Genomic DNA, 26,975 nt, shown 5'->3' with positions numbered 1-26,975 from the left:
TTACGGAACTGACAGCAAAATCTTTACAGAACTGACAGAAAACCTTTCTATAACTTAAAATGGTGGCTATGCTCATTTTAGGACTGGTGGCTCAATAATAGACCAAGAGCAAAGTTAATATTTATTGGAGCATTTTAATAGTGCAAAATTTGTTTTAAAATAGTGCAGAATTTGTTTATTTTTGAGTGTTGAACTAAAATTCTCAAACAATTTAAAACGTATCACATTGTGGAATTTCTGAAGACCTCTACAAATATAGCGATGTATATAGAGATGTATTAAACAAATATATAAAACAATAATGGCATCAGATGAAAATAACTTAGCTACTGCTTCTGATCTGAAGAAAGAAATGTTACTTGCTTTGTTTACAATCTTGATGTAGTGCACTGTTTCAGGTATATTAAGAAACCAATCTCTTGACTGATAAGTATTTCCAGATTGTCTGTTTTACTAGCCATGTGTCAGTGACCCTAAATGCTCAACAAAACTGAATACAGCATGCTCATTTTAAATGTTGCACAGTGAATCAAACTTATACAGTAAGACTCTTAATATTGTAAGAATATTTTATCCTAAAGATCTTTATGTAAAGACAGTGATATAATATATTGATGAAAACTGTTGATAATAATGCACAGCATTTAGGTCACTATTCTGGGAAAACCAATCTCTTGCTTGTGTCTTCCAAGAATAAAACAAAACAGCTGCTTATATTATTCCATGATTCCCCACTAGTCATTGCTAAAATATTCATTTTCTGCCACAAATTCACTCAGTCCATTTCTAAGAAATGACATACCCTGTTTGTAGCAAAGGGACATCAAGACACCATTTGCTGACTTTCCCTGGAGCCACCCAGTCCTAACTCAGACATATACCTAAGGACTTTTAATCTCCCAAAGAGTCAGGAATTTAGAACTGAGACATCAGAATTTCATTGCAGTCTTTCCCTGCTACGTTCCCTAACCAAAGTATTGGTTTCATGAAATTTTCTTGTACTCTGAAATAAAGGTCCAGACCTCACTGGATGCTTTTGGTGAAAGAAGAAGGAAAAGAAAACCCATACTGCCAAAATGGTGCTATATCTGTTATTAATGTTGTGTATGTGCAGAAAAGATTTGGGAACTAATAATCATGACATGGTTACTTTGCAGAAATTGTTGTAGATTGGCTTAAAATAAGAACTGTTTGTTTTGCTCTGGTTTTGTGCAGAAACTCTGCTTTCTCCTGTTTTAAATACTGTTGTTCAGTTACCTGAGCACGTTGCTTCTTTCAGTGTGTTTGCCCTGTATTTTTGCTGTATTGTCATTGTAGTGTGTGAAGAGAGTCAAATTATTTGATTTTAATATCTGAAATGTCTTTGCTTTAAGTAAAAATTCTTAGATAAAAGTTAGCTAAATTAATTTTCTAGAACCTACAAATTTAATTTACTAAATCTGTTTTCATTACAAAACTTTCAAGCTGTCATAGGTGTCATGCTGTCTGGAGTGGCTCACGACTTTGAGAGCCTACCTGAGGGCAGACTGTCAAAAACCGGATAGACACCCCAAATCAGTGATCTGTTCTATAATTAGTTTTCACCAAGTCAGTAACAAATGAGAACTCCTAGATCACTGTAACAGTCTTAACATGGAGGTCCAGAGAGTCCCCTTAGACTCTCCAACCTATTTTGCCACCCAGACAAATTGGACTTCATGAGAAATGCTCACATAAACCAAAAATCACCCCACATTCAGGTTGCTTCTAATCTCAAGACACCAGTCACTTACCCCAGATCAACTGCTTCCCTGGATTTTACACCAAAGGCCACGCCTGCAGCTAATCCTGTAACAAACCATCTAAAGGTTTATTAATTAGGAAAAAGGAATAAGAGTTATTTACAGGTTAAAGCAAGCAAACATCTACACACAACTTACATATTTTCTTAATACATTCTTATAAGACCAATATTTAGTTCTGCTCCAAATAACATACAAGTGACCTGTTCTGATCTCCAGCTCTGAGTTCTTAACTAATGCCTGCAGCCTGGTCAAGAGCTAGCATCTGGCCTGCCAGCATCACAATGGGTATTAATGACTGTCATTAAACTAATTATTCTTGAAATGGTGGCACTTGGGAGATGTATACATATGGTTATGTTTCATTCCCAGTTGCTTTACACTTTAAATCCAGAAAACTGATCGTCTTGCATTCAGTGTGTAAGGCAGGGGCAGGCAAACTTTTTGGCCTGAGGGCCACATCGGGTTTCCAAAATTGTATGGAGGGCCAGTTAGGGGAGGCTGTATCTCCCCAAACAGCCAGGCATGGCCCGGCCCCTGACTCCTATCCAACCCCCACCGTTCCCTGTCCCCTGACCACCCCCAGACCCTCCACCCCTCACTGCCTCCTGCCATCCCATCCAACCCCCCCATCCTTCCTGACTGCCTCCCCCCGGGACCACTGCCCCATCCAACCCCCTGTTCCCTGCCCTCTGATCGCCCTGACCCCTATCCACACCCCCGACCACGACCCCGAACTCCCCTGCTCTCTGTCCAACCCCATGCTGCTCCCTGCCCCCTTACTGTGATGACTGGAGCACCAGTGGCTGGCGGCGCTACAGCCACGCCGCCCAGAGCACCGGGTCAGGCCACGGCCCAGAGCGTGAGCCAGCAGCACGGCACGCTGAGGCTGCGGGGGAGGGGGGCTTGCGGGGGAGGGGCCGGGGGCTAGCCTCCCAGACCAGGAGCTCAGGGGCCAGGCAGGAGGGGCCCGCAGGCCAGATATGGCCTGCGGGCCGTAGTTTGCCCACCTCTGGTGTAAGGGCTTGTTTGCACTGGGAAAATGATCAGATTAACCATTGCAGAATAAGCTATTCTGCACTAGTTCCCATATGAAGACTCTATTTTGGAATAAATGTGACTTTTGTTGTGGGTTCATCTGAGGTAGAGGAATTATTTTGGAATAAGAAAAGGAGTACTTGTGGCACCTTAGAGACTAACCAATTTATTTGAGCATAAGTTTTCGTGAGCTACAGCTCACGAAAGCTTATCCTCAGATAAATTGGTTAGTCTCTAAGGTGCCACAAGTACTCCTTTTCTTTCTGAGAATACAGACTAACACGGCTGCTATTCTGAAACCTGCTATTTAGGAATAAAATCACTTTTATTCCAGAGTAAAGTATTCACACAGGCAACTGTTGTGGAATAGTTTAGTCTGAAATAGCTATTCTGGTCAGCTTTCCTGTGTAGCCAAGCCCCTAATCACGTCTAATGGTTTTAAGTCTTTGAAATGTTCTGCAATTAGGTGTAGTCTTGCAGAGTTATTCAGCTGGGACAAGTGAACAGCCTGAGTTGTTTGTCACTGTCTGTATTTCCTTTCATGAGTCAGAACATGTGATTATTGTAACGTACTGATTTCATATATTTGCATTTGGATAAATCACTTTTCAAACAGAATTTAAAAAAATACAGTCCTTTCAGGTATGTAAATTAATTTACAGCTTAATCTGGGTGGCTAAAAGTAACCTATTTGTGGGGTTCTCACCATGTGGTGGTAGTCTCATTCCTAGTATATACTTTTTGAGTATGTATGGAAGAGATATGCAAGTAATGTATTTGTTTGAAGAATGTAAAATTTGTAGCTTCAGGGCTAATGTTTTCCATTCCATTGATCAAATTAGTCAGTCTATCCGAGCAGGTCTACACTTAAAACACTGCAGTGGTGCCACTGTATCACTTCAGAGAAGACCCTACTATGCTCACGTGAGAGCTTCTCCCATTAGCACAGTTAATCCACCTCCACGAGAGGCAGTAGCTACGTCGATGGGAGAAGCTCTCTCCTCGACATAGTGCTGTCTATAGCAGGGTTAGCGTGGTATAACTGCATTGCTTAGGGGTGTGGATTTTTCACATACCTGAGTGGCATAGTTATGCCGATGTAAGTTTATAGGGTAGACTTGGCCTCAGTCTATCATGAAATGTAGCTGATGTAGCCATCACCTTCAGCCCCCAACTAAAACCTCTCCAACGCATCATCAAGGATCTACAACCTATCCTGAAGGACAACCCATCACTCTCACAGATCTTGGGAGACAGGCCAGTCCCTGCTTACAGACAACCCCCCAACCTGAAGCAAATACTCACCAGCAACCACACAACAGAACCACTAACTCAGGAACCTATCCTTGCAACAAAGCCCGTTGCCAAATGTGTCCACATATCTATTCAGGGGACACCATCATAGGGCCTAATCACATAAGCCACACTATCAGAGGCTTCGCAAAAAGAAAAGGAGTACTTGTGGCACCGTAGAGACTAACACGTTCTTGTCAACTGCTGGAAATGGCCCACCTTGATTATCACTACAAAAGGTTTTTTCCCCACCGCTCTCCTGCTGGTAATAGCTCACCTTAACTGATCACTCTCGTTACAGTGTGTATGGTAACACCCATTGTTTCATGTTCTCTGTGTATATAAATCTCCCCACTGTATTTTCCGCTGAATGCATCCGATGAAGTGAGCTGTAGCTCACGAAAGCTTATGCTTAAATAAATTTGTTAGCCTCTAAGGTGCCACAAGTCCTCCTTTTCTTTTAGCTGATGTAGTGTAATCTTAAATAGTTTTTGTTAGAACAGGTTCCTATAAAGCACTCTACCTTTTTCCATTTAAGCGCTGTAAAAACACTTCCCCATAGAACACCCAAGGGAGGAAGGTAAGTGCTATTTCCATTTTCAAGATGGGAAAATGGAGTTATAGAGGTTACATGACTTGCCTAAAGTCACACAGTGAATAGGTAAATAACTGGCATGTACTTGGGAATCCTGGCCCCTAGCCTGAGCTGAGTCCACTAGTTCCTATCACTTCTTGAAAAAGAAAATGTAGCCTTGTTTCACACCAATAAGATTGTTTATGTTTATTAGTATTGTGGCTATTCTAATACTATGGAAAATTTAGCAACACACCGGACTTGAGAAGCCTTATCCGCCTAATTGTGAAGCAGAATGTGGAACTTGTAGGTTCTCAGCACCTCAGATCTGGCACTCAGTGAAGATTTTCACCTATCATTCTCTTAGCTCTTGCTGAAGATAATATATATAACAGAAAATTAAATTAAGTAAAATTGTGGCAATGTGTACGTATAAAAAGCACGTATTAAGAATGGCTATGTAGCAAAAAGTAGTTTTGCCACTCGGGGAGCAGGGAGAGACAGATACACCTGTCTCAACTCTAAAAAGAACCCAAGTTAAGAGAATGGGACATGGCAATCTTCACTACTAGCCTAACCCACTGAGCAGGATCCTAGGACCCTTCTCTGTCTCCCTCTCCCCTATTTTAAGAGTGCTTTTTTGCCACCCCATTGTAGGAGTCTCCTTCCTGGAAATACTTTCCCTCTTTCTCCCTGTCCCTTTCTTATGCCATCCGCTAGAGCTTATGTTTACAGGCTACCAGCACTGCTGCTGACGAAAAAAATCTGTTTTTCCCCATAACTATCTCAGTTGTGGGGTGGCACTTCTGAATGATTAGCCATTAATTTCTTCACATAATAAGCAACTTCCTCACCTTCAGATTTTAGAGTTTAATATTAGGCTGCTTTTTGGAGACATTGTAATGTCATTACAGCCTCTCTTCTGTTTCCTCTTTGAAAATCATCTTGGTGCTAGTGTTGATTACTTGTTATGAAATATGAGACCATGTACCAGGGCACTCTGCCAAGTTAGGCTTTCTAAATACTTGTGAGAGGTTTGATTCCTATCTTTTACTTGAGAATAGAGTGAATGGAAGTGAGGTTTTTACCCACGAAAGCTTATGCTCAAATAAATCTGTTAGTCTTTAAGGTGTTACCGGACTCCTTGTTGGTTAATGAATTACTAATGCATTCATGGATACAGTTTTGTCTGGGTATGCAGGAAATTAGATGCAACTCCCTTCATTTACCTAATGCGTCAAACTAAAGCTTTGCCCTTATGTGTTCCACGTGTAGAAGCTGCTCACCTTATCTTCCTGATATGTCATGTCTGAATTTCAGGATGGACAGAAAGTGCTCTTTGGGGGTAAGTTTGAGCATGTGAGATTAGGATTACAAAAATTAGGTGATGTAACTACCTTTTTTGTGTTCAGTCACAATTATTCTATAAATATGGTCAGGGAAAGGAAACACTTTTTAATCTCCTATATCTAAGGTTGTATCTACTTTAGAGACCTTACAGCTGCCACAGCTGCACCACTGTAAGGTCTCCCATGTAGCCGCTCTATGCCAATGGGAGAGAGCTCTCCCGTCAGCATAATTTACTCCTGAGGGCATTCTATGCCAACCAAATAAAAATTTTGCACACAGTAACTTAAAATTCTTCAAATTTTATTTGTCAAATAAATGTGGAGGCTCCAGCATGGCATTGAGGTGCACAGGCCACTGGTTGCCCAGAGATGGGAGATCACTCTGCAGTTCCCCCCAGGACATGGCTCAGCAGTGAGGCTGCACCCAACGCTGACACAGTGCAAGGACCAAACCTGCCCCAGAAACACGGCAACTGTAACGTCTCTAAAGTAGATATAATCTTAGATATAGGAGATTAAAACCTCTGTGCCAGGTGTGGGCAGGCAGGCTCAGCCTGGCAGTATCCAAGAGTGGAGGGATCCAGGTGTGGGGTGAGAGGGTTCTGTGTGGGGCAAACTGGGCATGGGTGGCTCAGGGGGGGATCTGAGTGTGGGTGGGATCTGGATGCACTTGTTGGGGGGTTCTGGATGCAAAGATAATGGGACTCTGGGGGGGAGGCGTGTCCAGGTGAAGGTGTTTGGGACTCAGCAGGGCAGGGTCTGGTTGTGGGGGGGAATAAAGCTCAGCAGGGGGGTCTAAGTGTGGAGGGCTCAGTGGTGGGGTCCAGATGCTGGGGGACTTGTGTTCAGTGGGGTGGGGATCTAGGTGCAGCTGTCAGGGGCTCGGTGGAGTGGGGACCCAGGTGCAGGTGGTTTGTTGGGGTGGTCCAGGTGCAGGAGGAGTGGGGCTTGGCGGGGGGTGGGGGGGGTTGTGTGTGTGTGTGTGTGTGTGGATGAGGCTTGGCGGGAGGGTCTGAGTATGAGGGGATCTGGATGCACGGGGGTCGCGTGGATGGGGGAGCAGCTCCCCCATACAGTGATCCCTGCAGCTTAGGAGCGATGGGTGGGGAGTTTGCAGAGCTTCCTGCAGCTTGAGGAGAAATCTGGGGGTAGGTCTGACCTGGCCACAGATGCTGTGCGGGGAAAAGGAAGTCCTGCCCTCCTCAGCCCAGCCCTCCTCAGCCCAGCCAGGACTAGCAGCTGAGCCCAGCACAGGGTAGGAGCCACCAGCCAGGTCTTCCCCAGCCCCACCCACAGCCCCACAGTGATTTAACTCTCTGCCAGCTGTCCTGGGCACCCAAAACGTACTGCTGGGGAGGGTCGCATGACTGCTCTTGTGGCTTCCCTTTGCTTCCCCATCAGAGAGTCATTTTTCTGTGGGGAAGCAAAGAAATCTGGGGGGGGATGTGAATTCTGCGCATGTGCAGTGGTGCATTATTCCCCCAGAAGTAATAATTAAACCACCCCTAACGAGCGGTGGTAGCTATGTCAGCGGGAGAGTGTCTCCCACTGACCTAGCGTTGTCCATACCGGCCCTTCTGTTGCTGTAACTTATGTCAGTCGGGGTGTGTGGTTTTTTCACACCTCTGACCGACAAAAGTTTTACCAACTAAAGTGCTAGGGTAGACCTAGCCTCTCTGAAAGAGTTTCCATCAACACTGATTTTGCTAGCGATTCTGAGTCAAGTTGTCCTAACTCATTGAAGAGGAAATTGAATCAAGCCTTTGCCATGTGGTCCTGAGAAATGTATCTTTGTCATACTATGACCAACTCACTTACTGATAATTCCAGACAATTATAGGACTATTTTGGTTTATCATTTCCTTCTGCTTTATCTGTAGTATTACATTATAGAATTTAACTATTTGTAACTAGTGACTTGTTGCATTTCTCTTAGGGGTGTTTGAAGGAATCCAGTGGTACTTTCTTCTCTCTACCCATTTCTCCTCCATCTGATCATCGTGTACTTTGATTGTATCAGCATTATCTATTGTATTATAAGAAACAACCCTTGGCCATGATACTGTTTAAGGCCCTGATCCTCCAGATATTTACATGCCTGCTTAACTTCATGTACTTGCATAGTCCCATTGATCTCATAGTCTCTGGGACTTCATTTGAAATACTCATGAGAGTAAAGTTATTACATGTATATGAGTGTTCACAGGATTGTCCCCCAAAATTCTTTCTTTTTCATTTTTGTGGTTGAATAGGTGATAACACTTGAGAAAATATCTTTGTTTATAGAGTCAGAATCTCTAGTCCTTCAATTACAGGCATATGTCAATATTAAAAAACAAAAACAAGTCAAAAATAGTTTCTCACACAAAACCTTCTCCACACACCCCCTGCTAATTTTGATTGTTTTATAATCACATTTTACTTTTTAAAACATTTTCTTACTAAAAAACTTTTAAGAAGGATTTAAGGTTACTGCTGCCTAATTGTGCCTTCTGTTCCTTCTACTCCTCTGGGACATGAAACTTCAAAACCCCAAACTCAAATATTAGGAAATACTTCGTCTAAGGTCTTCTCATATATTCCCAGAAAGAAATGTTATTAATAAATCAAAAACAAACCTATTTATGTGAAAGACCTACATAAATGAGAGAAAATGGCTATAAAGGGGAAACAATGCAACTGACTAGACACAAAGTTATGTTAAATGGACAAAATAAATTGGACATATAGAAACTTTTTCTTCAATATCTTTTAGTTATGGTCACTTTATGTGGTAACAATAGTAGTTAAAAAATTTTCCAACAATTTTGGTTGTGCGTGGACTTGTTAAACTGATGGTACCCTTTTAAGCACAGAGAGAGCAAGCGCTTACAATCCGTATCTGAGACATCAGAATCTTCCACTGAAACCGGATTTGACATTCGATTTTTCTACAGTGAAAAAATCAGCAATAAGGAGAAAAGCCCTTAAGGCCACCTGTATACATCAAAAAAACAAGGAAGAACATAGACACCTCACATTTTAATAGTTTATCTCTCCTTCAGCACATATGTTGTTTCATTAGCAGCAGAGAGCCTGAAGATTTTGTTCCTTATGTATAAAGAAAAATAGTGTGGGTTTTACGGTTGACTCTAAAACCCAGTTGCTTAATGAGACAAACACTATCTAAGCAAAAGGAGCTAGTCCCTTTCATTCTATAATTATGACACTGGCATTAATTAAGGGAGGGGGAATGTGCAAATAAACTTATTCTTCACAATCATATAAAAAATTCTTTAGTCATTTAAAGGAAAGTGCTGTACAGAAGAAACACATTTAGAACAGCTCTTCACAATATGACAAAGCAACAGAGCCAGAGGCAACTCCAGATCTGTCACAACAGCTGTTTTAGGAGTAGAATTGCAAGAGAGCCAGACAGTGCTGGAAAAATAGTATCCTGCCTGACTTACGTGACTAATAATTAGTAGAGCCGTGCACGGATACAAAAATATGGATCCTCATCTGCCAGAATCAACCCATGATCTGACCCGTGATCCGCTAACCGTCTTTTATGTGTATCTGCACCCGCAGCAGCAAGCTATCTCACAAGGGCTAGCAGGGGAGAGGAGGGGAGGGAGTGGAGGGGGTCTTGCAGGGAAGAAGCAGCGTGAGGGCAGGGACTGGGGGTAAGGGGCAGTGTGGGGGCAGGGTCTCAAGGAAAAGGAGCCCCATATCCCTACACTCTCGCATTATTCCCATTGTGGCAAAGTCAGGCTGGATGCTACAAGAGGATAGAATCATAGAAGATTAGGGTTGGAAGGGACCTCAAGAGGTCATCTAGTCCAACCCCCTGCTCAAAGCAGGACCAACACCAACTAAATCATCCCAGCCAGGGCTTTGTAAAGCCGGGCCTTAAAAACCTATAAGAAAGGAGATTCCACCACCTCCCTAGGTAACCCATTCCAGTGCTTCACCACACTCCTAGTGAAATAGTTTTTCATAATATCCAACCTAGACCTCCCCCACTGCAACTTGAGACCATTGCTCCTTGTTCTGTCATCTGCCACCACTGAGAACAGCCTCACTCTATCCTCTCTGGGACCCCTTCAGGTAGCTGAAGATTGCTATCAAATCCCCCCTCACTCCTCTCTTCTGCAGACTAAATAAGCCCAGTACTCTCAGCCTTTCCTCATAAGTCATGTGCCCCAGGTCCTAATCATTTTCATTGCGCTCTGCTGGTCTCTCTCCAATTTGTCCGCATCTTTTCTGTAGTGGGAGGCCCAAAACTGGATGCAGTGCATCAGATTTGGCCTCACCAGTGCCGAACAGAGGGGAATAATCACTTCCCTCGATCTGCTGGCAATGCTTCTACTAATGCAGCCCAATATGCCGATAGCATCCTTGGCAACAGGAGCATACTGCTGACTCATATCCAATTTCTCTTCCACTGTAATACTCAGGTCCGTTTCTGCAGAACTGCTGCTTAGCCAGTCAGTCCCCAACGTAGCAGTGCATGGGATTCTTCTGACCTTAGTGCGGGACTCTGCACTTGTGCTTGTTGAACCTCATCAGGTTTCTTTTGGCCTAATCCTCCAATTTGTCTAGGTCACTCTGGACCTTATCCCTACCTTATAGTGTATCTACCTCTCCCTCCAGCTTAGTGTTGTCCACAAACTTGCTGAGGGTGCAATCCATCCCATCATCCACATCATTAATGAAGATGTTGAACAAAACCAGCCCCAGGACCAACCCCAGGGGCACTCCGCTTGATACCGGCTGCCAACTAGACATCGAGCCATTGATCAGTACCTGTTGAGCCCGACAATTTAGCCAGCTTTCTATCCACCTAATACTCCATTCATCGAATCCATACTTTTCTTAACTTGCTGTCAGGAATACTGTGGGAGACCATATCCAAAGCTTTGCTAAAGTCAAGGTATATTATGTCCATCGCTTTCCCCATATCCACAGAGCCAGTTATCTCATCATAGAAGGCAATCAGGTTGGTCAGGCATGACTTGCTCTTGGTGAATCCGTGTTGACTGTTCCTGATCACCTTCCTCTCCTCTAACTGCTTCAAAATGGATTCCTTGAGGACCTGCTCCATGATTTTGCAGGGACTGAGGTGAGGCTGACCACTCTCCTTCTTCCCTTTTTTTAAAAATGAGCACTATATTTGCCTTTTTCCAATCGTGCGGCACCTCCCCCGATCACTACAAGTTTTCAAAGATAATGGCTAATGGCTCTGCAATCACATCAGCCAACTCCCTCAGGACCCTCGGATGCATTGTATGCAGCCCCATGGACTTGTGCATGTCCTGCTTTTCTAAATAGTCCTTAACCAGTTTTTTCACCATTGAGGGCTGCTCTGCTCCTCCCTATACTGTGCTGCCCAGTGCAGTAGTCTGGAAGCTGACCTTGTCTGTGAAGACCGAGCCAGAAAGTGTCCTGGAAGGCCAATATTTTAGCCCTAAAATGTTAAAGGCCCTTTTTCCTACAAGCTGAGAAGGGGTTACCTCAGGTCAGTTAGGGACACCTGAATACAGTTAAGGGCTGCCTGAGACCTTTAAAACCCCATCCTCTGGGGTTAGAGAGAAACTGCTGTCAGACTAGTGGCAGCGGGGAAATAAACTTCTCCAGGATGAGAGGCTGTGCTCCTTCCCATAGGGGAAACATCCAAACCTGAGTGTCTGCTAGGGGAAGGACTGACACCATGGGGCAAATAGGACAATACCCTAGCCCAGCGAGGAGGCAGGGAAAGGTATACCCCTTTGGTTTTGAGTTTGTGAGACTGTTTCCTTTTTGTTTGGAGGATAAACCCTTAGGCCAACCCCAAGCCCTACCCTGACAATATGGCCAAAGGAACACAGAAGGGGGAAGGCTAATACTGCCCAGAGTGGGGCTGATTTACCCTAGGCCCATCACCGCCAGCGGGGAGTGCTAAGTCTGGTAAGACGAAGGAGGTGCCTTGCCACACCATGTATACTTCCTTGGTGACATGCCCTCCTTCCATTTCCTGTATGTATCCCTTTTGGTTTTTAGATAGCTAAAAAGCTCCTTGTGCAGCCACAGTGGCCTCCTTTGGCTATTCTTATCTTTTCTCTGCTTTCGAACAGCTTGAGTCTCTAGTGCTACATCTCTTAGGAAAAACCAGCCTCCTTTGACCCCTTTTCCTTCTAAGGGGTGTTTCCATGGGACCTTGCCTACTATTTCTCTGAGTCGGTTGAAATCCACGTTTCTTAAGTCCAGTGTTCTTGTTTTACTGTTCTCATGTCCTCCTTTCTGTAGGATCTTGAATTTTGTAAGATCATGATTACTTCTTCACATGTTCCCAGCCACCTTCACGTTCACAACTAATTCATCCCTGTTGGTCAAAACGAGATCCAAAATGGGATGACCCTCTAGTTGTTTTCTCAACTTTCTGAATCAGAAAGCTGTCCCCTACACATGCTGAGAATTTGCAGGACATACTATGTTTTTCTGCGATAGTCTTCCAACAAATAACAGGGAAGTTAATATCCTCCATTATTACTAGCTTGTGTGTTAGCTAATCTTGTTACTTACTTGTAGAATGACTTATCCACTTCCTCTTCCTGATTTGGTGGTCTATAATAGACCCTCCCTCCCCACGTTATAAGACTGCTACTGTTCTTTTCCCTATTTATCCTCCCCCAGAGACTCTCGTAAGTCCTTTCCTGAAGACCTTATTAGGCTTTTCAGTTGTAATTTCAGCCTATCACTTAAGTCATAACATTGCTTAGGGGCTACAAATGATAACTGCAGCTTTTTTTGCCTCTGGGAATAGTTTATTTTAATAAAGTTTCACATTTGTGTCTCAAATGTATGTATTCCACTGAAGTATAACACACTGAGTACACTCAGTGCTTTACAATGGACAGGATGCTTACCCAAGGATCTCAATCTAACTCAGAAAAATAAGAAGCCTAGGATATTGGTAAAGCTGCGAGTCTGTCACGGATTCCATGACTTTTCTGGGATCTCCATGACGTCTGGAGCAGCAGGTGAGGCTGACCCCAGGGCTGCCTGAGCCCAGGGCCAGCACACCGGCTGCTGCTCAGGAAGCCCTGGGCAGCTAGCCCCAGGGGCCACCAGTGCAGCAGTGGTTCCGGGTGCAGCCCTGGAGCAGCAGTGGAGCCCCGGGCTGCCCTCTCCCGGAGCAGTGGAGGCAAAACACACACACCCACCCACCCACCCCAGCGGCACCTTGTGGTCCCACCCCCCAGAGCAGCAGCTGTGCCCAGACACCACCACCCCCTCCCAGAGCAGCTAAGATTTAGTCACGGGTTATTTATAGTACAAGTCATGTACAAGTCACAGGCTGTGAATTTTTGTTTATTGCCCGTGACCTGTCCATAACTTTTACTAAAAATACCCATGACTAAATCTTCACCTTAAATATTAGTTACACCAGAGTCAAGAAGACCTAGTCAGTAAAAAGATTCTCTCTCATAGACTTCACAAAAGAAATGGATTTGAGAGGACAATTAATTGGCACGTTGTAAGGAGAGGTTAGCGGGGAAGCAGGAACAAACCACAACACAAACACAAAAGGTAATAGAGGAGTGAGGCCAGTATTAAAAGGAATTGAAAGTAGAAATGTAGGGAGGGGCGAGCTGTGTGGAGGTTTGAAGGTGAGGACAAGAGTTAGAACTTTGATTCAGAAAAAGAGGAAGCTAGTGAAGGGACTTGAAATAATTGGAGGGATGATATGGCTAGAGCAGTGAATGATGATTAATTTAGCAGCAGTGTTTATAAGCTGGAGGAAGTAGGGGCGAGCTGTAGGAAAGCACCTCAGAAAGAGGGGTCCTGGTCCATGACTAGTTCTCCTAGGTGTTACCCTAATACTAATAATAATAATAAGGCTGGAGAAGAAAGTTACAATAGTAGATGCAAGTCATGACCCGGTTTTAGCCGGTGAGCAGGAGAGTACAGGATGGATTTTTAACAGATAGTGGAAGAAATACTATAAAAACAAGTGAGAGTGGTGGGGGGGGGTGTAAAATCATGCGACCTCAGTTAAATGACATGCTTATTTTAAACAGTGTTTACTAGTGACATATTTCTAGACTGGAAACGAACAGAGGGAAGAGCATCTTTGCAAGCAGGCTGGCTAACCTAGTGAGGAGGGCTTTAAACTAGGTTCACCGGGGGAAGGAGACCAAAGCCCTGAGGTAAGTGGGGAAGTGGGATACCGGGAGGAGTCACGAGCAGGAGTGCGTGAGAGGGGAGGGCTCCTGCCTCATACTGAGAAAGAGGGGCCATCAGCAGGTTAACTCAAGTGCCTATATGCAAATACATGAAGCCTGGGAAACAAGCAGGGAGAACTGGAAGTCCTGGCACAGTCAAGGAATTATGATGTGATTGGAATAACAGAGACTTGGTGGGATAACTCACATGACTGGAGTACTGTCATGGATGGATATAAGCTGTTCAGGAAGGACAGGAATGGCAGAAAAGGTGGGGGAGTTGCACTGTATGTAAGAGAGCAGTATGACTGCTCAGAGCTCAAGTATGAAACTGCAGAAAAACCTGAGAGTCTCTGGATTAAGTTTAGAAGTGTGAGCAACAAGGGTGATGTCGTGGTGGGAGTCTACTATAGACCACCAGACCAGGGGGGTGAGGTGGACGAGGTTTTCTTCCGGCAACTCGCAGAAGTTACTAGATCGCAGGCCCTGGTTCTCATGGGAGACTTCAATCACCCTGATATCTGCTGGGAGAGCAATACAGCGGTGCACAGGCAATCCAGGAAGTTTTTGGAAAATGTAAGGGACAATTTCCTGGTGCAAGTGCTGGAGGAACCAACTAGGGGCAGAGCTCTTCTTGACCTGCTGCTCACAAACCGGGAAGAATTAGTAGGGGAAGCAAAAGTGGATGGGAACCTCGGAGGCAGTGCCCATGAAATGGTCGAGTTCAGGATCTTGACACAATGAAGAAAGGAAAGCAGCAGAATACGGACCCTGGACTTCAGAAAAGCAGACTTTGACTCCCTCAGGGAACTGATGGGCAAGATCCCCTGGGAGAATAACATGAGGGGGAAGGGAGTCCAGGAGAGCTGGCTGTATTTTAAAGAATCCTTATTGAGGTTACAGGGACAAACCATCCCGATGTGTAGAAAGAATAGTAAATATGGCAGGCGACCAGCTTGGCTTAACAGTGAAATCCTTGCTGATCTTAAATACAAAAAAGAAGCTTACAAGAAGTGGAAGATTGGACAAATGACCAGGGATGAGCATAAAAATATTGCTCGGGCTTGCAGGAGTGAAATCAGAGAGGCCAAATCACACCTGGAGTTGCAGCTAGCAAGAGATGTTAAGAGTAACAAGAAGGGTTTCTTCAGGTATGTTAGCAACAAGAAGAAAGTCAAGGAAAGTGTGGGCCGCTTACTGAATGAGGGAGGCAACCTAGTGACAGAGGATGTGGAAAAAGCTAATGTACTCCATGCTTTTTTGCCTCTATCTTCACGAACAAGGTCAGTTCCCAGACTACTGCACTGGGCAGCACAGCATGGGGAGAAGGTGACCAGCCCTCTGTGGAGAAAGAAGTGGTTCGGGACTATTTAGAAAAGCTGGACGAGCACAAGTCCATGGGGCTGGATGCGTTGCATCCGAGAGTGCTAAAGGAGTTGGCGGAAGTGATTGCAGAGCCATTGGCCATTATCTTTGAAAACTCATGGCGATCGGGGGAGGTCCCAGATGACTGGAAAAAGGCTAATGTAGTGCCCATCTTTAAAAAAGGGAAGAAGGAGGATCCTGGGAACTACAGGCCAGTCAGCCTCACCTCAGTCCCTGGAAAAATCATGGAGCAGGTCCTCAAGGAATCAATTCTGAAGCACTTAGAGGAGAGGAAAGTGATCAGGAACAGTCAGCATGGATTCACCAAGGGCAAGTCGTGCCTGACTAATCTAATTGCCTTCTATGACGAGATAACTGGCTCTGTGGATGAAGGGAAAGCAGTGGACGTGTGGTTCCTTGACTTTAGCAAAGCTTTTGACACGGTCTCCCACAGTATTCTTGCCAGCAAGTTAAAGAAGTATGGGCTGGATGAATGGACTATAAGGTGGATAGAAAGCTGGCTAGATTGTTGGGCTCAATGGGTAGTGATCAATGGCTTGATGTCTAGTTGGCAGCCGGTATCAAGTGGAGTGCCCCAGGGGTCGGTCCTGGGGCCGGTTTTGTTCAATATCTTCATAAATGATCTGGAGGATGGTGTATATTGCACCCTCAGCAAGTTTGCAGATGACACTAAACTGGGGGGAGTGGTAGATACGCTGGAGGGTAGGGATAGGATACAGAGGGACCTAGACAAATTGGAGGATTGGGCCAAAAGAAATCTGATGAGGTTCAACAAGGACAAGTGCAGCGTCCTGCACTTAGGATGGAAGAATCCAATGCACCGCTACAGAGTAGGGACCGAATGGCTCGGCAGCAGTTCTGCAGAAAAGGACCTAGGGGTTACAGTGGACAAGAAGCTGGATATGAGTCAACAGTGTGCCCTTGTTGCCAAGAAGGCCAATGGCATTTTGGGATGTATAAGTAGGGGCATTGCCAGCAGATCAAGGGACGTGATCGTTCCCCTCTGTTCGACATTGGTGAGGCCTCATCTGGAGTACTGTGTCCAGTTTTGGGCCCCACACTACAAGAAGGATGTGGAAAAATTGGAAAGAGTCCAGCGGAGGGCAACAAAAATGATTAGGGGACTGGAACACATGACTTATGAGGAGAGGCTGAGGGAACTGGGGATGTTTAGTCTTCAGAAGAGAAGAATGAGGGGGGATTTGATAGCTGCTTTCAGCTACCTGAAAGGGGGTTCCAAAGAGGATGGATCTAGATTGTTCTCAGTGATAGCAGATGACAGAACAAGGAGTAATGGTCTCAAGTTGCAGTGGGGGAGATTTAGGTTGGATATTAGGAAAAACTTTTTCATGATTAGGGTGGTGAAACACCGGAATGCGTTACCTAGGGAGGTGGTGGAATCTCCTTCCTTTGAGGTTTTTAAGGTCAGGCTTGACAAAGCCCTGGCTGGGATGATTTAGTCAGGGATCGGTCCTGCTTTGAGCAGGGGGTTGGACTAGATGACCTCCTGAGGTCCCTTCCAACTCTATGATTCTATGATTTCAGCAGTAAAAAGTGACTGCAATTTTTTTTTTATAATTTTGACAGATATCAGTATTAAACTGATCAAGGGGTCTTCAATGCAACATTCTGTACCTTCCTAGGTTAAAATGCTTTTGAAATATGTTGTAATTTCCAAGTAAACTTTTCTCAAAAAGTGAATTGTTTCTTTTTCTTTTCTTTTTTTTTAAAGTCCATAGCTGAAACAACTTCCCAGATTCCCCTCAAATTTTGACCAAAAAAATCTCCTCACACCACAGTTCACATGTGGAATTTGACCTCTGAACAAGATTTTCTTGAGGACATGCGGGAATGTGGAAACAATTATTGAAGTTTGTTACAAATGTTATGACTAGCATCTCTCCATAATACTTTTCAGAGCCTATTTTGTACTCAGTGCGACTTTTGTAAGAAATAGATTCTCACAAACAATATGAAGGTCCTTAAAAAGCTCACATATTGTAGATATTGATAAAGGGACATCATAAATGCTTGGTTTCAGAGACTGTTTCCAAAGGTTGGAGCTCATTCATTTAAGAAAAATGAGACACAGTGACGACCTCTAGATGGCACTGTCACATACATTTACCTAATGCTAGCTCTAAATGACAGCTGCATATGTAATCAAGACTAAAAACAAAAGCATATCAATCTTTTTTTTAATAAGCTGTTCTCACAAAAATCAGTATTACAAACAGTGGCTCATTTGCTTCCATAGACAAATCAGTTTTCTGTGCTTTTTCCTTCCTGGGGGATACTTTGTGGGGAACAATCTAACAGTCACTTGTTTATGCTCGTATTAACTTGTCGCATTATTGCAGTGTAATAGACAGCATACAGTATGCAGGATTACTGTGGAGAGGCGCTAGGAGTACAGACTTTGGTTTATGCAGTCATATGTCAGGGTTACTTTATGAATGGGCTTGTAATTCTAAATGGATTTGTTACTATCTTCAGGGTTTATCAGAATTCAGAACTAGCAGTTGTATTGGTCTGTTCTTAGAACTAACCATGCCTGGTATAAGACTAAATTTGTTCCTTTAGCAGCATTTCTGAAGCGATTGGGGCATGACTGGGAAGGGGTCATGGATCAGAACTCTGACAGCCAATGAAAGCTGTGTTGTTTGCTTGTTTGTTTGGCTTTTAAAAGTTTCTGCAGTTTGAAGTCTTCCCTCTTTTACTAACTCTTTGGTGGAAGGAAACTCTGCTTAGAGATTTCAAAGCATTTAGATGTATATTTACACATAATATGGCAGTAAAGAAGCTGCGTTCAGCCCAGCTGGCTAGACAGTGCTTGTGCAGTACAGACCCGTTTACACATGGATGTTGGGAGTCAAACCATCACAACCTCGTGTTAACGGACCGCAGGTTAAGAGGGCCATGCTGAAAAAATGTCTATGATTCACTTAGAAAAAAACGCCATTATTTTCTGCTTTTTCTGGCTCTCACCTTTTTTCTTTATGAAGTCTGTCATTCGCCGCAAATGAATGATTTCGATATTTTCCGCATTTTTCTCCTCCATAAATCTTATAACAGTTTCTACAGCACGAAGGGCTTCTGTGAGCGAAATTTTGACCTTTTCAATGACATCATCGCCATCACTTTTGTGGTCCGACGTAGCCTCACAGCCCATTAATATTTCTTCCTCGGACAGAAATTCTGAAGTCGGGCAATCTTCATCCATCTCTAGCCACTAGGTAATGATTTCTGGTGACGTATCCAAACTAAAATCTTTTATCATTTGAAAGAGAAGTTTACCTTTATCCTCTTTTGTCTGTTGCGTGTTTGTAGGACGTCGTCTTCCAAAAATCCTTCAAAGTCTGGCTCTGAATCAGTGCCATTGCTGGAGTTTTCTGAGTCTGAGCCGTCTTTGACAGAAAAGGCATCATCGAGAGCCTTCATCCAGCAGTTTTCAATGGACTTTTGTTTTACTCTGTTCCAAGCTTTTTTAACTAAATAAATAATTTCCTTCATGTTTAACTGTTTCAGGAATTCGGAAATGCCTGAAGACGTGCATGACACAATCACCGAAATCAGCTCCAGTCGATAATTGTTTTTAAAATTCTGAATAATGCCCTGGTCTAAAGATTTTTGATGTGGTGTTGAATGGTAGGTATAGCACTTGAATTTTTCCATCGCTCGATAGCAGTTATTCGGCTGGAGGATGGGCTGGATAATTGTCAAGTAGCAAAAGTGCTTTGGCTTCGAGTTTCTTCGACCGCAGATGCTTACGAACAGCTGGAACACAGCTGTTGTGGAACCAGTCGTCGAAAATGTGTCTCATCATCCAAGCATTTTTGCTGTTAGTGTATATATTATATTAGGCCTACGGTTAAAATTTTCTAATGTAGTGTATATATATTACTATATAACTACTATATACTGTATTATATATCTCTCTAGCATGACAATGACTAAGCGTGCATGATACATCTTTACCAATATCGGTAAAGACATAACACATTTCTGCTCCGTACTTCCTGTCAGTTTCTATGTCAGTGAGTTAATGAGCAAATCTGTAGCACTACGTAGCAAGTTCCTGTACCGCGTGTTAACAAGTCTTGCATGTTAAATAGGTAGCACTGGGGGGCATGGCGCTACCGTGCGTTAAGCGGATTCACGCGTAAACGGGTCTGTAGTGGTCTATGTTACCTGGAGGAGGGCAAAGTAGTGTATATGAAAGGGATATGTACCCATTGTGAAAGCGTAAGTGCAGCCTGGGTGCTCTTGCTGCCTATATTTCTTGATGTGTCTGTATTCTCCATAACTAGAAAGGCCACAGGGAGGAGTTGTTTTACAGGAGGTAGTGGCAGATGGTGGCTATGTAGGATTGGGGAAAACAAACACTAAAAAGTGGTGGCAAAAAAATGGAGAAATCAAGTATTTAGATTTAACTACAAACTGTCGGAGTGTACTGAGACTAAAACTAATTCAAACCCTGTGGATTTTCTGTAAGGTGACTTGTAAATGGGGAAAACAGATTTATGTCCTCATTACTATTTCTACATTTGGTTTATATAAAGAAGGCTTGAAAGGTTTTCTCCTTTTTATTATTTTTTAAGTTGGAACAATTAGATCTTGTGTAGCTTGATGGGGGACTAAAAAATTAGTATTACTGATACCAAGCATGTGAGATTTGATTAATTGAAAACTGAAATGGCTTTATATTTTGATTGTTATATTCATTGTTTCTTTTCTTAACACCTGTTTATCTATTTGATGAGGGGAGGGAGGGGAATCTTTAAGGATTCAAAACACCCTTTTATTTGAGATTTGATACTACACATCGGAGTCATTCAAAAGAACTCCTACACAGGGAAGACTAGACTTGATAGTCCTAAAATGGAAAATCTTGTGAGGGGAAAATCTTTCAGGCTGGCTTAAATAATAAAGAAGCCATAAATGGGCACAAATCCCTTCTCCCTTCCCTTTCTTTGCAATTTACCTTCAACAAATGCTTTATTTTTTTATTAAACATACAAGTACGTTCCCAGAAGCCACACTCATACCAACTTGGACGGTTCTCTCCAGCAACTCCCTCTTCTCGTTAAAGCAGTTCTGATTAGCAAACAGGTGCAAGCTTAAATAAATAAGTTTGCTCCCTGTTTCACCCCAGGCACCTCTATCCAATAGGAGCAAAGCAGGCCCCTGATGTTCCAATAAACTTGCATGTGACAAGCCCAGGTAGTTAATGCTTTGTTATCCAAAGCTGAAGTCACTGCTTTAACCGTGGCAGCAGTTTTGAAAGAGCTATCAATAATTTTCTGCTAAAAATCAGTGCTTTTTGAAAAAAAGTGTCACAAATTGTTGTAGTAAACAATATGTGTTCAGCCTACTATAATTTTGTTTCAAAGTCAAAATACAGACTTTTAATTGGACACAAAGTAATTCATGGCAAGAACAAATTAACTCTAACGGTGTTTAGGTCTCTATTAATAATCTTGAACCTATGAGCGCTGCTTGGGAGTTGATAGTTGGGGCCAAAGGGAGATGTGTTGGCAGTTTCTCTTAGAGCAGGATCACTCTGACAACTACACATAAAAGGCCCAGTCTTGCAGACCTTGGTGATGTGAGTAGTGCCAATGAGTTGAATGAGACTACTCATAAGTGAATGTTACAAGATCTGGTCAAAGTTTGGGGAATTTTTTAGGGGCAGGTAAACTACTTGCTGCAAAATCTGTGTATTTGGGTATTTCAGGCTAATAGCTGAGTTAGGATCCATGGCGAGTTTGAAGTTGGTGTGTTTGTTTTAAATCAAAAAGGTCAAACTTCATGCAGCAGTGAAAATGTAGTGGACCGTGTTGAACCATTTGATGAATAATGTTGCTCAGTTAGTGAAAGAACATTTTATCTTAGTCTCTTCAAGTAGGTTATACATATTGTAGGAGTTCAGCTTGGCTTTTTGTGGTACTGAACATGCAATTCAGGTGACGCTTCTAGCAGTGTTGAGCCTATTCTCAGTTCACAGCATCCTCTGGAAAAGAGTTCCACAGGTTGACTGTGGGTTGTGTGAAGAAATACTTCCTTTTGTTTGTGTTAAACCTGCTGTCGGTAATTTCATTTGGTGACTCCTAATTTTTGTGTTATGAGAAGTAAAACACACTTCCTTATTTACTTTCTCCGCACCAGTCATGATTTTATAGACCTCAGTCATGTTCTCCCCCCCACTTAGTCATCTCTTTACCAAACTGAAAAGTTCCAATCTTATTAATCTCTCCTCATACGGAAGCTGTTCCATACCCCGAATCATTTTTTTCCCCTTTTTGAACCTTTTCCAGTTCCAATATATCTTTTTTGAGATGGGACGGCCCAACAGAATTCATGATGATGATTTATGGAAACAAGTAAAGTAAGGAGGATCAAACTGCAGGAATCGAGCAAGCCTTGGGATATCACTTTGCAAATGAGCTAAGAGTCGAGGTCTCTTAAAAAAAGCTGTACTCTAGAGACCATAACAGCTATCAATTGCTATTATACAATAGAGCAAAAAGATGCATCAAGCAAAACTGATTGTAATATAAAATACATCTATTTATAATGCAAATAGGTCAAAAGTTTAGTCTCAAATGTAATTTAAAAAATTAGCAATCAGGCAAGAAATGTTTCAGAGTAGCAGCCGTGTTAGTCTGTATTCGCAAAAAGAAAAGGAGTACTAGTGGCTCCTTAGAGACTAACCAATTTATTTGAGCATAAGCTTTCGTGAGCTACAGCTCACTTCATCGGATGCATTCAATGGAAAATACAGTGGGGAGATTTATATACACACAGAACATGAAAAAATGGGTGTTATCGTACACACTGTAAGGAGAGTGATCATTTAAGATGAGCTATTACCAGCAGGAGAGCAGGGGGGAGAAAACCTTTTGTAGTGATAATCAAGGTGGGCCATTTCCAGCAGTTAACAGGAACTTCCGAGGAGCAGTGGGGGGGGGGGGGGAATAAACATGGGGAAATAGTTTTACTTTGTGTAATGACACATCCACTCCAAGTCTCTATTCAAGCCTAAGTTAATTGTATCCAGTTTGCAAATTAATTCCAATTCAGCAGTCTCTCGTTGGGGTCTGTTTTTGAAGTCTTTTTGTTGTAATATTGCGACCTTTAGGTCTGAAATCGAGTGACCAGAGAGATTGAAGTGTTCTCCGACTGGTTTATGAATGTTATAATTCTTGACATCTGATTTGTGTCCATTTATTCTTTTACATAGAGACTGTCCAGTTTGACCAATGTACATGGCAGAGGGGCATTGCTGGCACATGATGGCATATATCACATTGGTAGATGTGCAGGTGAACGAGCCCCTGATAGTGTGACTGATATGATTAGGCCCTATGATGGTGTCCCCTAAATAGATATGTGGACACAGTTGGCAACGGGCTTTGTTGCAAGGATAGGTTCCTGGGTTAGTGGTTCTGTTGTGTGGTGTGTGGTTGCTGGTGAGTATTTGCTTCAGGTTGGGGGGCTGTCTGTAGGCAAGGACTGGTCTGTCTCCCAAGATTTGTGAGAGTGATGGGTCGTCCTTCAGAAATGGCCATCTTGATGGTCTAATGTGAAATAAATCAAGGAATTGCCTCATGACTTGAGTACACAGGAAATCTGAGACCTTCAGTGGTTTTTAAGTGGCATTTCTGTTGAGTTAATGTAACAGCCATGTTTTTAAAAATATATCTTTTCAAAACATTTTAAAGTCTCACACCCTTAATGCAGTCAGCTCGCTAAGCAATCAAATCAGTGCTGCAAAAGACCTATTATGGATATCGTCTAGTCCAAGGGTTCTCAAACTTAATTGCACTGCGACCCCCTTCTGACAACAAAGATTATGACACGACCCCAGGACGGGGGACCGAAGCCTGAGTCCACCCTAACCTCTGCCGCCCTAGGTGTGGGCGGGGGTCAAAGCCAAAGCCTGAGCTCCAGTGGCCTGGATGGGGGGCCAAAGACTAAGCCCAAGGACTTCAGCCCCAGGCAGGGGGCCTGTAACTTGAGCCCCACCACCTAGGGCGGAAGCTCTTGGGCTTGGGCTTTGGCCTTGGGTAGTGGGGCTCAGGCTTTGGCCCTGGGCCCCAGCAAGTCTAAGTCAGCCCTGGAGACCCCATTAAAATGGGGTCACAACGCACTTTGGGGTCCGGACCCACAGTTTGAGAACCACTGGTCTAGTCCATCCCCTGGTATTGCAGAATGTTCTATAAATCGTGTTTTATATATGATACTAGGCTTCCTTCTGCAACCTATTTAAATGACAGCCTCCATGAAATAAGACACCAGCACTAATCCCAGCTATGGAAATACTGAAAAGTGATAGGCACTTCTGAAATCTACCTAGAAAATTAACTGATGATGATTTTATTAAGTAAATATCTGCAGTAATGGATAATAACTGGGATTATATTATTTATTATTATTATTATATTTTAAAGTAGCTAATACCTGTGTCTCTTTTCCTAAAAACAGGAGAGATCACAAGGCATGTATCAGCAAAAAAAAGAGGAGTACTTGTGGCATCTTAGAGATTAACAAATTTATTAGAGCATAAGCTGACAAGTCTGAATCAACCTTAATGGATGAAGGTCCTTTCTTGGTCCGCAGCCAAATTCTATAGATGGAGGAAATGGCATACTCCCTTTAGGAAGTTTCTGCATTGTCTGTTCTGATCCTGCCCAAGGAGATGATACTGTTGACAGCAAGTCAAATCGGTGGTAGAAAATGGGAGACTTTGCTTTTTAGGTTTCAGAGTAGCAGCTGTGTTAGTCTGTATTCGCAAAAAGAAAAGGAGTACTTGTGGCACCTTAGAGACTAACAAATAAATCTATCTAAGTTTATCTACAACTCCAATAAAATTTCAGATTGCTGAAGTTAGCAAAAGATCTTGGATGCAGAGACCTTTTTATCTCCCGCTTTTTGAGTTAGACTCTATCATCTATCACTATTTTTGTAATTTTGCATGTTAAACTAGCAGTCCTGGCTAGAGGACAGCAAAAGCTTGGCTTCCTTAAACTGTTCTAGCATTTCACCTCAATCTTAAACTAACATCACTTCTATTTTAGTCCTGGGCTGCTGAGCAGGCACAACCAGTTGTGTGAGATTTTTATGGTGAACCATTATGTGATTTTCCTGTTAGGCACACACTTGATTTTATTCCCTTTAAAATAATTTTACTAGAGAGCAGAGTCATACAGCTTTGTGTTTGTTAGAGTGTTGTTTTGATTTCTCTAACGAGATGACTTAGTCCTGCCCGTTAGAAACCATTACTGTACTTGAAAAATAATTTAAACCCCTTTGTCTATGAGGCTGCAGGAAATCTACTTAGCTGAAGCAGCCATGTTTTAGGGCAAAGGAGACTGTCCTACAGCAGTGAACAACCCTGTCATGCATTAAATATTGTATTGGTGGAAGGGGAATGAGTAGACAACAATAGATGAGAATTGTGAGTTACTAAAACTGAGATTTACTATCTTTGTAGAGAATTTTGGTTTGTTTTTGTTTCATTTCATGCTGCTCTTTGCATGTAATATATAAATTACAATCCAACATATTCCATGTCTTTGATTTCTAGATGATGGCTGATCTAAGAGAAACCATCACATGAAGCTTGCACAGTATATCATATAAAAATTTTAGTGATCTGTACCTCAGATGAAGTATCAAGTGTCAGACGAGGCAATAGGAGACCAAGAATATAACCCAGCCTGTAGAAGTGAGTTAAGAAAACCAGAGTAATTAATGCCTAGGTAGCTTGATGGCTCTCACTTCAAACCAAAGTCATCCTTCAACCAAAGCAAGAAAGGGACCGTGCACAACCTGAACACAGAATGCCATTCCTAAATAACTGAAGAGTGAAGAAACCCTCATGAATATCGACCACGGCGATCCGGAGAGCATCACTGGTAAGTTGGAAGGGCAGCTCTAGTCTGAACCACAAATTCATGGAGTATTTTCAGTGCAGCTAGCCTGAAGACCCTGATCTCAGCTTCAAATTGTGTGCAGCGCTTATCCAGTGGTGCACATGAACAAGAATAGTAGATCCTTCATAAACTAAATTAATTCATTCTCCACCCCTCCAAACCATCCATTATTATATTTTTCTCACTACATAAAACTTTTCTCCAGTAGATAAATGTTTGTTCTTATCAGGGATGGAATGAATGAGTGTTGGAGACCCCAAGTGATTTTTAAAGGAGTGGTGGGAATTGACCGAAAAAGAAAGATGTGGCTTCAAATGTGATAGTTGAAGCTGTAAAAATACTTTATATTTTCAGGTAAAAAGCCTGACCATAATCCAGGCCACTGCTGCCTCTCCCTTCCCATTCATGGTGAGTGGAGAATTGCGGCCAAGTTCCTTCCTTCCTCTTGGATCTCTTTGCTGTAACTTATTCAGACTCCCCTGAATTCTGTGCCTTTTTTTCATATTTGTAACCCAAAGGAGGTAGTGCCTCAAAAATGCCAGAGTTCATTGATATAACTTTGAGGGTTATAAAGAATGCACGGTGGGGTATAAATACAGCCCTTCAGTGGGCAGCCTGTGGAGTGGTGTCCAATATGTGGCCCTTAAGGCAGACTGTCCCTGAGAAGAAAACTTGTATTTGATTATGAATTGAAAATGTGTACCCTCAGTTATGTATGCCCTGTGACTTATAAACTGACACGTTTGAATCAGGCCTGCCACCATGGAGGCGGGAGTTCAGGAACACTGCCTCCCAGTGCCTCCACTGTAACTCCAGGAGAAGTCCTGTTAAGACCTGGGAGTACTCTGAGCTGCTGTTGTCTCTTGCCTGCTGCTGCTGGCCACCTGCTGCTTGGAGGGATGGGAAGAGAGTGTAGCAAAAGCTGCTCCATTGCCTGCTTCCCTGCTGGGCTGTGAGAACCCTAGGAGGAGCAGGATAGGAACTTGGTTGCCTGTGCCTCAGTCCAAGCTAGTGCCTGGCAAAAGATGGCTGCCCTCCCCCACACAGGACAACCCAGGAGAGTTGAAAAAGAAAAACTAAAAAACAGCAACCAGTTACAGCTCCTTGATTCCCTGCATTAGTGGGTATGGTCCCCAAAGGACCTTACACCAGTTAGATATAGACAGAGAGGGGAAATGCCAGAAGCCTGCTGAGGATTCTCCCTGCCCAGAGGTCAGACCCAATTAAGCTGACACCTGCTCTCCTGGGCAGGGAGAATCCTCAGCAGGCTTCTGGCATTTCCCCTCTCTTGAACAGTGCAAAGGGACCAGAACAAGACAGACAATCTGTCCCTATGTGTTGATTGTGTCCCTTTTGAAATACATTTGGCACTCAGGCTGAAATACATCTGGCACTCTGAACTAGGTGTACTAGTCCTTTAAATGATCGTA

At 43.2% G+C, this 26,975-nt stretch overlaps 1 protein-coding gene across 15 annotated transcripts in view; it reads left to right on the top strand.

The window, feature by feature from the left end:
• The window catches only part of TRAK2 (trafficking kinesin protein 2), an 80,600-nt gene that overhangs the window by 4,994 nt on the left and 48,631 nt on the right, over nt 1-26,975 (top strand). For 5 of the 15 annotated variants that reach the window (XM_043525673.1, XM_043525671.1, XM_043525668.1 and 2 more), the window contains one exon: nt 25,197-25,527. The exons of 2 other annotated variants lie outside the window; for them this stretch is intronic. In XM_043525673.1, coding sequence (XP_043381608.1) covers nt 25,491-25,527 — 37 coding nt within the window. In that variant the 5' untranslated portion in view covers nt 25,197-25,490. Of the gene's footprint in view, nt 1-5,961; nt 6,032-14,077; nt 14,207-18,682; nt 18,844-19,135; nt 19,256-25,196; nt 25,528-26,975 lie in introns of all 15 variants that reach the window. 8 more of the 15 variants (XM_043525676.1, XM_037912476.2, XM_043525672.1 and 5 more) reach the window with 4 other exon arrangements.

The sequence above is a fragment of the Chelonia mydas genome, chromosome 11 (genome assembly GCF_015237465.2).
Source record: "Chelonia mydas isolate rCheMyd1 chromosome 11, rCheMyd1.pri.v2, whole genome shotgun sequence".
Lineage (NCBI taxonomy): Eukaryota > Metazoa > Chordata > Testudines > Cheloniidae > Chelonia > Chelonia mydas.
The sequence above is the reverse complement of the archived record's forward strand: the minus strand, read 5'-3'. Positions and strand labels throughout refer to the sequence as shown.